We start from the raw sequence: 13,105 nt of genomic DNA, 5'->3' as shown, positions 1-13,105 counted from the left end.
AGCGCCTTGCGCACCCCACCTCTCTCGCGGGATCGGGTCCCACAGTTTCCTGAAGACCTTCCAGGTCTACCTCCGAATAGAGAAGTTGAATTTACTATTGATTTAGTTCCTGGAACGGCGCCTATTTCTAAGGCCCCGTATCATATGGCACCTTTGGAAATGAAAGAATTAAAAAATCTGTTAGAAGAACTGTTAGAGAAATGTTTTGTGTGATCCAGTGTTTCACCATGGGGAGCACCAGTGTTGTTCGTTAAGAAGAAAGATGGGAGTATGAGATTATGTATAGATTACAGGGAATTGAACAAGGTTACCATAAAGAGTAAATATCCGCTTCCGCGGATGGATGATTTGTTCGATCAGTTGCAAGGAGCATGTGTGTTCTCCAAGATCGATCTTCGATCGGGATATCATCAGTTGAGAATCAAATTAGAAGACATTCGAAAAACGGCCTTTCGTACTCGGTATGGCCATTATGAGTTTCTCGTTATGCCTTTTGGATTAACCAATGGCCCAGCAACTTTTATGGATCTGATGAACAGGATATTCAGACCATCATTAGACAAGTTTGTGGTTGTGTTCATTGACGACATTCTGATATATTCTAAAAGTCAGTCTGACCACGAGCATCATTTGAGAGTTGTCTTAGAAACCTTAAGAAAGGAGAAGCTTTATGGAAAACTGAAGAAATGTGAATTTTGGCTTGACTCAATCTCCTTTTTGGGTCATGTGGTCTCTAAAGACGGTGTCTCAATGGACCCAAAGAAGATTGAGGAAGTAATATTATGGAATAGGCCGAATAATGTTCCTGAAATTCGTAGTTTTCTGGGATTGGCGGGATACTATTGCCGTTTCGTTCAGGAGTTTTCACGTTTGGCTGCCCCTTTGACCCGTTTGACACGGAAAGGGACAAAATTTGTTTGGTCTGAAGATTGTGAAAAGAGCTTTCAGGAATTGAAAAAGAGGCTAGTTTCTGCTCCCATCCTAGCTTTGCCTGTTGGCGGAATGGGATTTGTGATTTACGGTAATGCCACGAAGAAAGGCTTAGGATGTGTGCTAATGCAGAATGGCAAAGTGATTGCGTATGCTTCACGTCAGTTGAAACCTTATGAAGAGAATTATCCGACTCATGATTTGGAATTGGCAGTGGTTGTGTTTGCCTTGAAAATTTGGAGGCATTATCTGTATGGAGAACCTTGTGAAATCTTCACTGATCATAAGAGTCTGAAGTATATCTTTACTCGGAAAGAATTGAACATGAGACAGAGGCGTTGACTAGAGCTATTGAAGGACAACGACTTAACCATAAGCTATGACCCTGGAAAGGCTAACGTGGTAGCTGATGCTCTAAGTCGGAAGTCGTCCGTGAATTTGGCAACTTTGGTCACTTTTCAGAAGTATATTTTAGAAGACCTCCGAAGATCAAAAATAGAAATTCATGGTCCAAACTTTGGGGTACTAATGGCAGCACTCCAAGTACGGCCCACATTGCAAGAAATAATCAGAATAGCTCAGGAATCTGACCCTGAACTTTATAAAATCAGAAATAAGTTAGAAGAGGGACCTGCATTTGTATTCCGAATGACTCTGTTTTGAAAAATAAAATTTTGAAGGAAGCGCACAGTTCACATTACTTTGTACACCCTGGAGGTACTAAAATGTATAAGGACTTGCAAGGAAATTTCTGGTGAAATAACATGAAAAGAGAAATAGCTCAGTATGTATCTCAGTGCCTGACTTGTCAGGTGATTAAGGCAGAACATCTGAGACCACCCGGAACATTACAACCACTTCCCATCCTAGAATGGAAGTGGGAGGAGATTACGATGGACTCCCTCGTACTCCTTCAAGGAGTGATTTCGCATGGGTAATTGTGGATAGATTGACTAAGACAGCTCATTTCATATCCATTAGAACTGGCTTGACACCTGAAAAGTTGGCCAGATTGTATGTTGATCAGATAGTTACGTATCATGGTGTGCCTAAAACCATTGTATCAGATAGAGACACTCGTTTTGTATCTCAGTTTTGGAATAGCTTGCATTCGGCAATGAGATCTTCCCTTAAATTCAGTACAGCCTTCCATCCTCAGACAGATGGACAATCTAAAAGAACTATTCAAATTTTAGAAGATATGCTCAGAGCTTGTGTTATGGATTTGAAAGGATCTTGGGATGACCATCTTCTCTTGATTGAATTCTCCTACAATAATAATTATTAGGCCAGTATTAAGATGGCACCTTTTGAGGCCCTTTATGGAAGGAGATGTAGATCACCCATATGCTGGGATAATGTGGGTGAAAGAAAACTCTTAGGCCCGGATTTGGTTAAGCAAGCAGTGGACAAAATCCATTTGATTAGAGAGCATCTTCGCACAGCACAGAGCCGGCAAAAGAGCTATGCAGATGTCAGACAAAGAGAATTGGAATTTCAGATCGGAGATAAGGTACTTCTGAAAGTGTCACCCACCAAGGGAGTGATGCAGTTTGGGGTTAGAGGCTCAGCCCAAGATTTGTGGGACCATATGAAATATTATAAAAGATTGGAAAGGTGGCTTATCGATTGGCTTTATCTCCATCATTGTCTGGAGTGCATAATGTGTTCCATGTGTCTATGTTACGAAAGTACATATCAGATCCAAATCATGTGATTGAATTGGAACCTCTGAATCTGAGAGAAGATTTGTCATTTGAAGAACAACCTGTCCGTATTGTGGATTGTAAGGACCAGGTTCTCAGGCGAAGGACTATTCCATATGTGAAAGTTCAGTAGCAGAACCACTCAGAACGTGAAGCCACCGGGGAGCTGGAAGAGAAATTGAGATCAAAATATCTGTTCCTAATTGAGAATTCAGGTACGCGATAAGTAAATTTCGAGGAGGAAATTTTTTGTAAGGTGGATAGAATGTAAATACCCAAAATACCCCCCTTTTAAATTTTCATCCAGCTCTTTTAAAGAGGGGCATTTTCGTCCGTTTGAAGTTGACTCAGATTAGGGCTTCCTAATAAAGCCTATAAATACATCTTATGAGAGATTAAGAAACCCTAAACCATCTTTGCAGCCTTAAGAAGAGATCTTCGTGGAGAAAAAAAAGAAAGAGCGCGATTCAAGAAAAGAGATCGCAAACCAAGGTAAGATTATTAATCTTTAATGATTAATCGAAAGAAAAGAACCCTAAACTGGGGATTTGATGTGAAAAGAGGTGTGATTAGAGCCTTGGTTTTAGTCTATGGCAAACTCAATGGTAGATCTTGGAGTCCTTGGGATTCGTTTCGTGTTGAACCTCCCAACGAACTCAAGATCAATTTGTTTGTATCTATAGAAATCTTGTTATTTGAGGATTTTCAAGCGTGGAATTGGATTAGAAGGATTCCTCTCGTCGATACGAGTCCAACGGATCCAATCACGTGTGAATCGGATGTCAAACGAAGGAGTTATGGCCGTTTTAGTGCGAAAACGGTGAAAAATCACGTTTCGGAGGAATCTAGGTTCGCCGTGGGGCGGATGTCTAGAAAATGGCGGACGTCCGTAATTACCATTTTTGGCGACATTAGAACCTCGGACGTCCGTAGTTCTCGGACGTCCGTAATACCGGACGTCCGTCAATTTCGGACGACCGGCGTGACAATTTTTCCAAAACTTCAGAAATTCATAACTTATTCGTTTCTTATCCGTTTTCGACGTTCTTGTACTCTACGGATATGAAAAAAATGTCATCTTTCTGTTAAAAATAGTTTCAATAAGGTTTGGAAACTTTACAATGATGAAAATCTCAAATATACTAAAAGAACCCTAGGATGGTTTACCGATTCGTTTCCGAAGAGACACCAAATGGTGTCTTATGTCAATATGAGGACATATATGTCCGATAGGAGAGAAATTAATAATGAAACTCATGGAGAATATCCATATTCTTAATTGCAGGAAACTAAAGTGTTAAAGAAAAAGAAAAAGTTTTCGTCATTGAGGTACGTAATAACGTATTACTTTGGGTATTATAAACCTTTCTCATTTGAATCAGTATTGACTTTGGAAACCTGTATTGATGCGTTTGAACCTCAAAATTTGCTTTAAGTCTAGCATGCCATTTTGTTTCACCCACTGCTACTTTAGAACCTTTGAATATCTGTCTGGACTTTAGACCTTTGGAACCATCGTTTTGAATTTTGAATCTTTAGAACTATTTAAATATTTAGAAGTATCTGAACCTCTGAAATAACTGTTCTGAACTCTGAACCTTTGGAATAACTGTTCTGACCTCTGAACCTCTGAAATAACTGTTCTGAACTCTGAACCTTGGAATAACTGTTCTGACCTCTAAACCTCTAAAATAACTGTTCTGAACTCTGAACATTTGGAATAACTGTTCTGACCTCTGACCCTCTGAAATAACTGTTCTGAACTCTGAACCTTGGAATAACTATTCTGACTTCTGAACCTCTGAAATAACTGTTCTGAACTCTGACTTGGAATAACTATTCTGACCTCTAAACCTCTGAAATAAATGTTCTGAACTCTGAACCTTTGGAATAACTGGTCTGAACCCTGAATCTTTGAAATAACCGTTATGAATATATGTTCTGAATTTTGAACCTTCGAAACTACTGTTTAGAACTTTGAATCATTGGAACCATTTGAGTAATTAAAATTATTTGAACATGAATCCTTGATACCTTCTGAACACTTCTGTGGAGGCTTGGATGATTTCTGGACCCTGCCATATGGGTGTAAAACATTTGGCAACTCTGGACCCACCGTGGGCGTAGTACACTGGAACTTCTGGACTGTCGGTGGATAAGCAATAACATGTCTTCTGACACCCTCGACTGTCGGTAGATAATTAATAACATGTCTTCTGGCCATGCCGATGATTCTGAAGTGTAATTGAACTCTGAACAGCATATGGCTTTGACCATAGCATTTGAATTCTGAAAATCTTTGACTTTGATCAGAACTTAGACATTGAATTGCCTATTGCACTTTAACTCAAAACCATATTTGACATGCACACATATTTACCTTGTGCCTATTATTCAGCTGTGAACTCAATCTTCTGCTTTGACTATAATATCCGAATCAGGTCTATTTCTACCTTTAGTTTAACGAATAGTTGTTTGCTTATAATAACCCTTTAATCATAAGAAATATTTTTATAATGCAACTCTCATTTTGTGGCTCTTATTATGCAAGCCACTCTGGGATCTTGTTCAGCTTATTCTAACTTTGTTATTACAGTTTTTGTAGGTTGACATGATGAGTTGAACATAAAATAAGAGTGCTTAAAGGGATCAAGGGAAGTGTGTTCGGTCAGGGGGCCTTCTTAGTTTGACTAGTTATCCTTGTCAGGCAATTTGCCTTCGTTTGTTTTATTTAGTGGATTAGTTTCAACTTATGTTAGGAGACTTATGGATTTTTGTGTTCGTAGTTTGTGAATTTAAAAAGAAATGTACTTAGCATTTTATAGTTGAGAGTCAGCTTGTTTTTCCTTTTGGGGGAGCAATTATGATTTTGGGATTTTGGAAATTTTTTTTTAAAAAAAAATTATGTCTAAAAAATTTGTCCCAAAACTGGGTCGTTACATCGGATCTCTATCCCTGTTTCATTGGAAGAGCAGACACGGGTCCTAGGCCCTAACGTAGGTGGCGACTCTGAAATTCTCTTTCTTGTGAAGTCCGGACCCTGATCCCGAGTTCACAAGAAACGCAGACAAACAAATACCTCCCAAAACAAAAGACCCGATGTGGTGATCCCGTGCTACCGAGAGCAAAAGGGGGGGAAAAACTGTGTCCCACAATAGCCCCAAGAGAAAACCCTCTTCGTGCCCTAGACTTTCTCCTCCTCTTTACTCTTCTCAACAGTTTGAGTAACCAAGTAGAGATCCTTGCTTTTGCTTCACCACAAAAGCCTCCTAGACCCCCAAGAGAAAACCCCACTTCTTGCCCTATATTTTCTCCTCTCTACTCTTCTCAAAGCCTTTCAAGTTCTCTTAACCCATCTTAACAACCCTTTCTTGCTTTTCTATGCAAATACATCCCACTTAATGACCAAGTGGACCCACTCCAAGAAAGAAACAAAAAGAAAAGAAATGCAAACAAAGAAAATGAGGTGATTATACCTCACCGTTTCATCATTTCTCTCCCCACAGAAAAAAGATCATAACTTTACAGGATATCACTTTGATTCATTTACAAAATGCAAAGAAACAAAAGCCAAAGCAATATTCCCTCCCAACCCTAATTACCCAATGATGAAAACCCATTCATCGTCTCTCCCTCCATCACCGCCTACACTGAACCATCTGCCCAGGTTGCTTGGAGAAGCAACAATAAGAACCTATGAGTGTTTCTTCAACTATAACTAAATAACAGAGAACAGGTGCCAGAGATCAAGCACACAGCTTTTCTCACTTTCCCTCTCTCTACCTCTCATCTTTTGTGTTATTTTTTCAGGTTCTTGAACCCTGCTTCCGAAGAAGCCCTTGAAAGAGGATGCGAACAATTCTAAGGCTTGAGAACGAAAATTATAGTGGAAACGGGTGGAAATGCAGTGAGTATAATATATAATTTGTGATGCCCACCGCTCCTTTACTTTATTAGACTTCTAACTTTTGATGTTTGCATGCCAAAAGCAACACTCGAAGGCAAATTATCATTGTTCCGGTGTCAAAACTAACACTGAAACATTGGTTGTTGAAATATGAGAAAAATATATCTGGATCTACCTATGTTTCAAAGTGTAATCTATAATCTATAATAATCGCAAGGAACAGTATTAATTTTCTCCACACCCGCCCTTCGTTGTTGTCCCGCTCATCCCTTCATTTGTTCAACATTGGAAACAAATATTTAGATATTTGTCGATTTGTGCCAGGAAGTCTTAATTTGCACGAGTTGAAATATTTGAAGGATTTCAATCATTGAAACATAAATATGTGATGTTTTAGTTTTAGCTTTGGTTTCCTTCGCATGGAGCTTTCATTTCATTAGTTTTAGTGAGATTCATTTTTGAATAAGGTTAGGTCTCATCGAAATTAAGGAGTCGTTTGGATATGCAGATTTTAGAATCCAGGTTTTTAGTTTGAAAACAGTGTAAAAGATGGTTCATGATCAAGCTGTTGCATACTGTCGTCACAGCGTTTCTTGGATTTTAAGAGAGAAATTCAGGTTTAAAAAATCTCTCCTGCATCATAAGATTTCTAAAACCTGGTCTCTTGGTGATAGGAAGAAGGGCGAGAAGTCAAAAACGACGGCTGGTCCGGTTCTTCTCTTATCTCTTAGCTACAATTTTGAAGAAATCCCGGATTCTAAAATCTGCGTATCCAAATGGCCCCTCAAGGTTGTTCTTTTATATGGAGGGAATAAATCTTTTAGGCCAAGCAACATGTGGCAAATGATCGATCCGTTTATATGGTGGGCTACCACTAGTCTCTTCTACTGTCCTAGAACTTTGATTGAGTGCAGATAAAATGAGAAATTTTATTGGGAATTGATTTATCCGCTACTTTTCATTACTTGGGACACCCAGCAACAGTGTATCAATGACTGCAGACGGGCTGGTGTACTTCACGTCAGAAGGATTCAATGGGCTAGTTTGCCACGTACACTGGCCTTGGGTGTCCCAAGTAATCAAAAGGGGTGGATATATCACTTTCCAATTTATTTAATTTGACTTTTTTCTTCCTTTTATTAGATTCACACCTCTTTGTAGCTCATGTGGATCGCATGGGGTTCTTACTAGCATATACACATATACCTGTTTTATAATAAGTTATAGTAAAAACCAAAATGTATTAAATGCATTCTATTCGTTAAACATATTTATTTATTTTTAATTTTGGTTTATTTAACAGTCTTTTACTACACTTTTTTGAAGCAATACCGCCCTCCCATTTATTTTCCATATTACATTTTGCTAACTATGCTATGACATATTAGAATTCGAAATAGATCATGACCCCCAATAAGTATGATCCGAAACTCTCCAAGAAGGATCCAATCGATAAGTGATCTGAACGGATCATGAGCAAGACATAGGAGGATCCGATGACACCCGTTATTCTAATCATCAAATTGGATACACATTTTAAATATGTACTGATAGCTTATATATGTTATTTGACGTCTATTTGTAGTCTCTGATTGCCTTTTTGGGAATTGGAGACTTCTAAGTGGGGTCTATTCCACGGAACCAATAGGTTTGGATCTACATCTATGGGTGGCAACGGGCTGGATGTTGCATTCCCATAGGCCATCTTCACCTCAAGGGAAATTCCACATCCCCACTTCAAGATGGCAGGGCACCCCGTCCCCACCTTGTGAGGAAAATCTAATCCTCGTCCCTGCCTCGCACACTATAGGGAAACATTCTCCGTCCCATCCCCGCCCTGCTATAATTAGAATTTCTACTTTTTTTAATCTAACCAAACAATTATTAAATAAGAATGTTCTAAAGTTCCAAACTAAAATATAACACTTTATGGAGGTATTTTCGTAATATTGATTATATATGGACATTTATGTTAATTTTGTAGACTGGATTATGGGGCGGGGCGAGAGCCATTCCCAACCCCACTTCAGAATTTTTTTTTAATTCCAGTCCCCATCCCTGTCGCCACTTAAATCGAGAAATCCCCGCCCCAAGGGGCGCGGAGCAGATCCCCATTTTCGCGGATTTAACTGCCAGCACTATTTGTATCCTGAGAATTTATAGGATGAGTTGGCTTTCATGTACACTTGTGGGGAATCCACCATTGATATTTGATCCAAAAGCAGCCCACTTTTTCAACTTTTTAAGAGGCTGCTGTTGGATCAAATATCAAGGGTGGATGCCCATCAAGTGTACATGCACGCCCACTTTATGGAGGTAGACTTGCCTTTTTAGCAAGGCTGCGCAAATCCTCACCGTAGATTTGATAATGTCACACACCCATACTGACCCCCGAGTTTCTTTATAAGGATCTCAAAACCCTGCTTATTCATCCAAAGCCTTCTTCCATTGCATCCCTTTCTTACTTTATTGAATTGGAGAAACAAGTCCGTCAACAATCATCTCATGATCCAAAATCACTGAGCTACTGCAAAAGGTAATCTTATTTCCTATGAAATATGTTGGTCTTTGAGTCTTCTATTAATCCGAAGTACCTTTTTGTCTATAAAAAGGTGTTTTAGTATCGGCTGTTTTATCATGTTTTCCCCTAGATCTAATTTTTTAATGGCTTCCTTAGATCTATTTATTTATTTTTTGTACAAAAATTTTATTCTTTCTTGAATTTTTGTTCCTTCTTGATGTGCAGAAAGGAAGCAAAGGAAGAAGGTGCGAGGTGGACTATTTGTCAGAGGGCAGAGGAAGAGAGATTGATGAGACTGATAATATTTCATGTGAATTAGTAAGAAGTGGGTAAGGCAATTGTTCTCCGTTTGATTTTATTCGGACCCAAGTTTCATTTTGCCGTGAAGTTATAGTTTTGAGTTGACAAGATGATTGGTGGACTAGATGGGATTACTGATGGGAGAAATAATTTCTATTTCACAATTGATGGTGGAGTGAGGGAGCTTGAAACAAGGGAGCATCTTGGTTGGAACAAAAATAAAGATCCCATAATGTCATGATTTGTTCATGGAATGGGTGATAAAGGAAAGATGACTTTTACTCAACTTGATTACAATGAACCTGGATTTATAATTCTAAATTATAAATGTTCGATTTAAGTTGAATTATTAGAGCCATTTAGATTTGTTCAAGTATTAGTTATTTGTTTTAGATGATGTTTGGATATAGTTTTCAACTATATCGTAGCTGAAAATGATTAACGAGGTTGGAGATAATTATTGGCTTTAGAATTACAAGATATTGGTAAGATGAAGAAGAGCCAGAAAAATAAGAAGTTGGGTGAGAGGATGATAGCCCTCCTACTATTGAGGGAAAACCACCACTCCTACTACTGTGGAAAAAGACAAACCACTAAGAATAAACAACCAAAAGTTAAGGAAGAGCCAGGCAAACAAGAAGTTGAGTTAGAAGATGATAAAGCTCTTCGAACATTAGAGACATCAAGTCCACTCATGCAGGATAACCTCAGTGAGCTTGAAATCTGTTTCTTCGCCATCAATTTGCTCATAGGTCTAGTATTTTTGGATCATTTGAGTCATTTGTTTGCCTTCTCTAGTATTTTTGAATCATTTGATCAAGTCCTTTATTTTCCTTATCTAGTGTGTCTCAATTCTCCTGTGTTTAGAGTTACAAGATATTGGTAAAGAGATCGTAATGAAATGTAATATATGGCATTTTTATAAGTATTTTTAGGAAAATAAAATTTGAGATCTTCATGTCGATCTTGGTATCCTTCTTGTTGAGCTATGATAATTTGTCATTTCATTTGAAGCAATGATGTTTTTCAGTAAAAAGAATTTTCTTGGAAAAAATAATAATGAATGACTTGAATTGGAGGGATTGGTAACAAAAATCTGAAGTGTCAGTATTTTATGAAATGCTATTTACATCATGTGCTATTAACTCTACTTGAAGAGTGAAATGTGAGATTTATGTTAAATGAAAATGACAGTCGGTGAAGTTGATGGAAGGGAGTAAGTAGATATTTTCTTTAGATGATTTGTTTGAGAATGCGGAAGTTTGCAGTGACGAATTACGGATTTATGTAACCCTCCCACTAAATGACCTATAGCGACGGATTAATCTGATTGTGCCACAAAAATGATTTAGGCGTGAATGTTTGGCGATGTACTAAAAATGCATACAGCGACGACTTAATGTAACCGTCCCCAGTGCGAATTATGTCAACAACAAACATTATCCGTCGCCAATATAATCAACAGAAAATTGTATTTTTTTTTACATGGAACAGAAAACTGTATTAAAGAAGGGAAATGATATCAGCACAATCTTGTTTTGATATTTTCACGAACTCATCTGGTCATTTAGTATTTAAAGAGCTGTCAATGGTTATTTCAGTTCCCAAAAGGCTCTAACAAGCTGATTAAAAAAGAAAAGACAAGCTGGGTTTGTGCAATTATTAAATTATAGTTGCGGTAATATCATTTCACTAAATGAATTATTCAGTATCTATAGCAACAGTGTGGAGGTCACCGTTGCTAAAGATTTATATTCGGCAATGGCTTATATACAGTCGTCGCTAAATAAACATAATCGGCGACACATACAACGTATACCCGTTTATAATCAGTTATACTTAAAAGCCAAAACATATTAAATACATTCTATTCATTGAACATTTTTTTTTAAATTCTGTTTATTTAACAATTTTTTACTATACTTTTTTGAAGCAATACCGCCCTCCTGTTTGTTTGCTTTATTACATTTTGCTAACTATGCCCCCCATTGACACCATAGAGGAGCTCCTCTAGTTATATACAATCCTAGGGTTTTCTCCATCTTCGCATTTCTTAGGGAAGGAGAAGTCCATTCAGAGAATAGTCTAATAGCAAGGGGTGTGGAAGTATCAATTACTTCCACAGGAACCCTCCGAGAATCTGTCCTCGTGTGCTGGTATGATTCAGTGAGTCCCGATGGTTTCTGCTGAGGAGTCTCCCTACTCAAGAATCCCTTGGTGTCTCTCCGACCAGATTTGCAGGCGCCACCTACCTGGTACCTCCTCCCCCTGTTATTGCATCAAAACCTACGCCTCAACCACCCTCTCTGGGACGCAGCTATGCCGACGCAATGGCTAGGAACCTAATCTTGCCGAAATCTTCGCTGGGGTTGTTAAAGCCATCCAAAACTGCCTCTGGTATTCCTGCCCTATTTCTCAGTGAAGAAGAAGTCAGAAAGGGGTCTGCTCCTTTCAAACTAGCTTTAGTTGCCAAATGTTCTTATGGGCGCCCTCCCCTATATGTGGTCAAGGAATCGATCAAACAAAAATTCCATATTTCTGTGGAACCAGTTGTTACAATCCTGGATCAAAGGCATTTATTGATCAGATTTGGCACGGAACGAGATTTCCTCTCGGTCTGGCTCTCAGATAACATGAAGATACAGGGCTACCTCCTCAGGTTCTTGAGGTGGTCACCGGACTTCAAGCCAGGTATTGAACCGCCTATTGCCCCTGTGTGGGTAACGCTTCCAGGCCTTCCCCTGTACTTATTCAATGAAGATTACCTAGCCTCAGTAGGAGGGCTGCTTGGGAGAATGTTGAAAATTGATGCTCCCACCATCCAGGGCACTCGAACAGAATTTGCAAAAATCTGCATAGAGATCAATATTAGGGAGAAGCTCCACGAAAAATTTTGGCTTGGCACCCCGGGCGGTGGAGGAAGATGGCAGAAGGTGACCTATGAAAAAATCCCAAAATACTGTGATCACTGTCTCAAATTTGGGCATTATGAACTAGAATGCAGATCAAAAAAAGAACACGAATCAATTAATCCTCTTAAGGATCTCTCAATGGAAGGAAGGGTCAGGGTAGCAGATGTCTCGGCCCCAGATCAAGGTGAAAAGCAGAACTCTGGCAGGGTGGGGAAGTCTACGAAGGCCTAGGTAACAAAATCATTCTCCGATCGAAGAGATCCAGAGGACACCAGAACCACGCAGGACAAAGAGAATACTGATCAAATGGTTACAGGATTGGAAGAGACAAGATTTAATGAAGAGGAGGATTTGATGAACCAAACAGAATTTTTTGCAGATGAAATATCAGCAAGGATAGCCTTCAAGGAAGATATGCAAAGACAAATTCAGTTCACCCGAATAGAGCCATCAGGCGCCCATGAGGAAGGAGAACAGTCTCTGGCACCTTCAGAATCAGACCAATCTCTAGGGACGGAGCTAGCTGAGGAAAGTCCTTTAAACCAAGAATCAAGGGAAGTTAGACCCGAAAATTCAGAGATGATCCTAGAAGCAGGAGAACCGGAGGAGGAAATTCCAAGCCGTGTTCATTATAGTGAGGGAGCAGAACCCGGGAGATTAACAAGAGAGTCGTTAACCCCATCCTCGGACAAGGAAACTAGCACAAGCGTCGAAGACGGTTCAGAGATTCATCTCTTAATTCCACCTAGAAATCAGGCTGGTTCGAGTTCTGTTCCATTACAAAATCCAAGAAGGGACATAGAAGAAGGCACAGTCTCGGCTGGAGCTA

The 13,105-nt window shown here is 39.2% G+C and overlaps 2 protein-coding genes across 2 annotated transcripts; both read left to right on the top strand.

Annotated features, from left to right (window-relative positions):
- The first annotated feature begins 2,230 nt into the window (after positions 1–2,230).
- LOC143891059 (uncharacterized) lies at positions 2,231–2,769 on the top strand. The gene is made up of 2 exons (XM_077395711.1): positions 2,231–2,443; positions 2,548–2,769. The coding sequence occupies exons 1-2, from the start codon at positions 2,231–2,233 to the stop codon at positions 2,767–2,769; spliced, it is 435 nt and encodes a 144-aa protein (XP_077251826.1).
- Positions 2,770–11,694: 8,925 nt separating this feature from the next.
- LOC143891058 (uncharacterized) lies at positions 11,695–12,507 on the top strand. Its single transcript, XM_077395710.1, has one exon. It carries the CDS (start codon positions 11,695–11,697, stop codon positions 12,505–12,507), a length of 813 nt encoding a protein of 270 aa, XP_077251825.1.
- Positions 12,508–13,105: the final 598 nt, after the last annotated feature.

This window comes from Tasmannia lanceolata, unplaced genomic scaffold (assembly GCF_043159265.1).
Source record: "Tasmannia lanceolata isolate RefF3 unplaced genomic scaffold, GAP_Taslan_0.1 ptg000013l, whole genome shotgun sequence".
NCBI lineage: Eukaryota > Viridiplantae > Streptophyta > Magnoliopsida > Canellales > Winteraceae > Tasmannia > Tasmannia lanceolata.
This window is presented reverse-complemented; position numbering and strand designations above follow the sequence as displayed.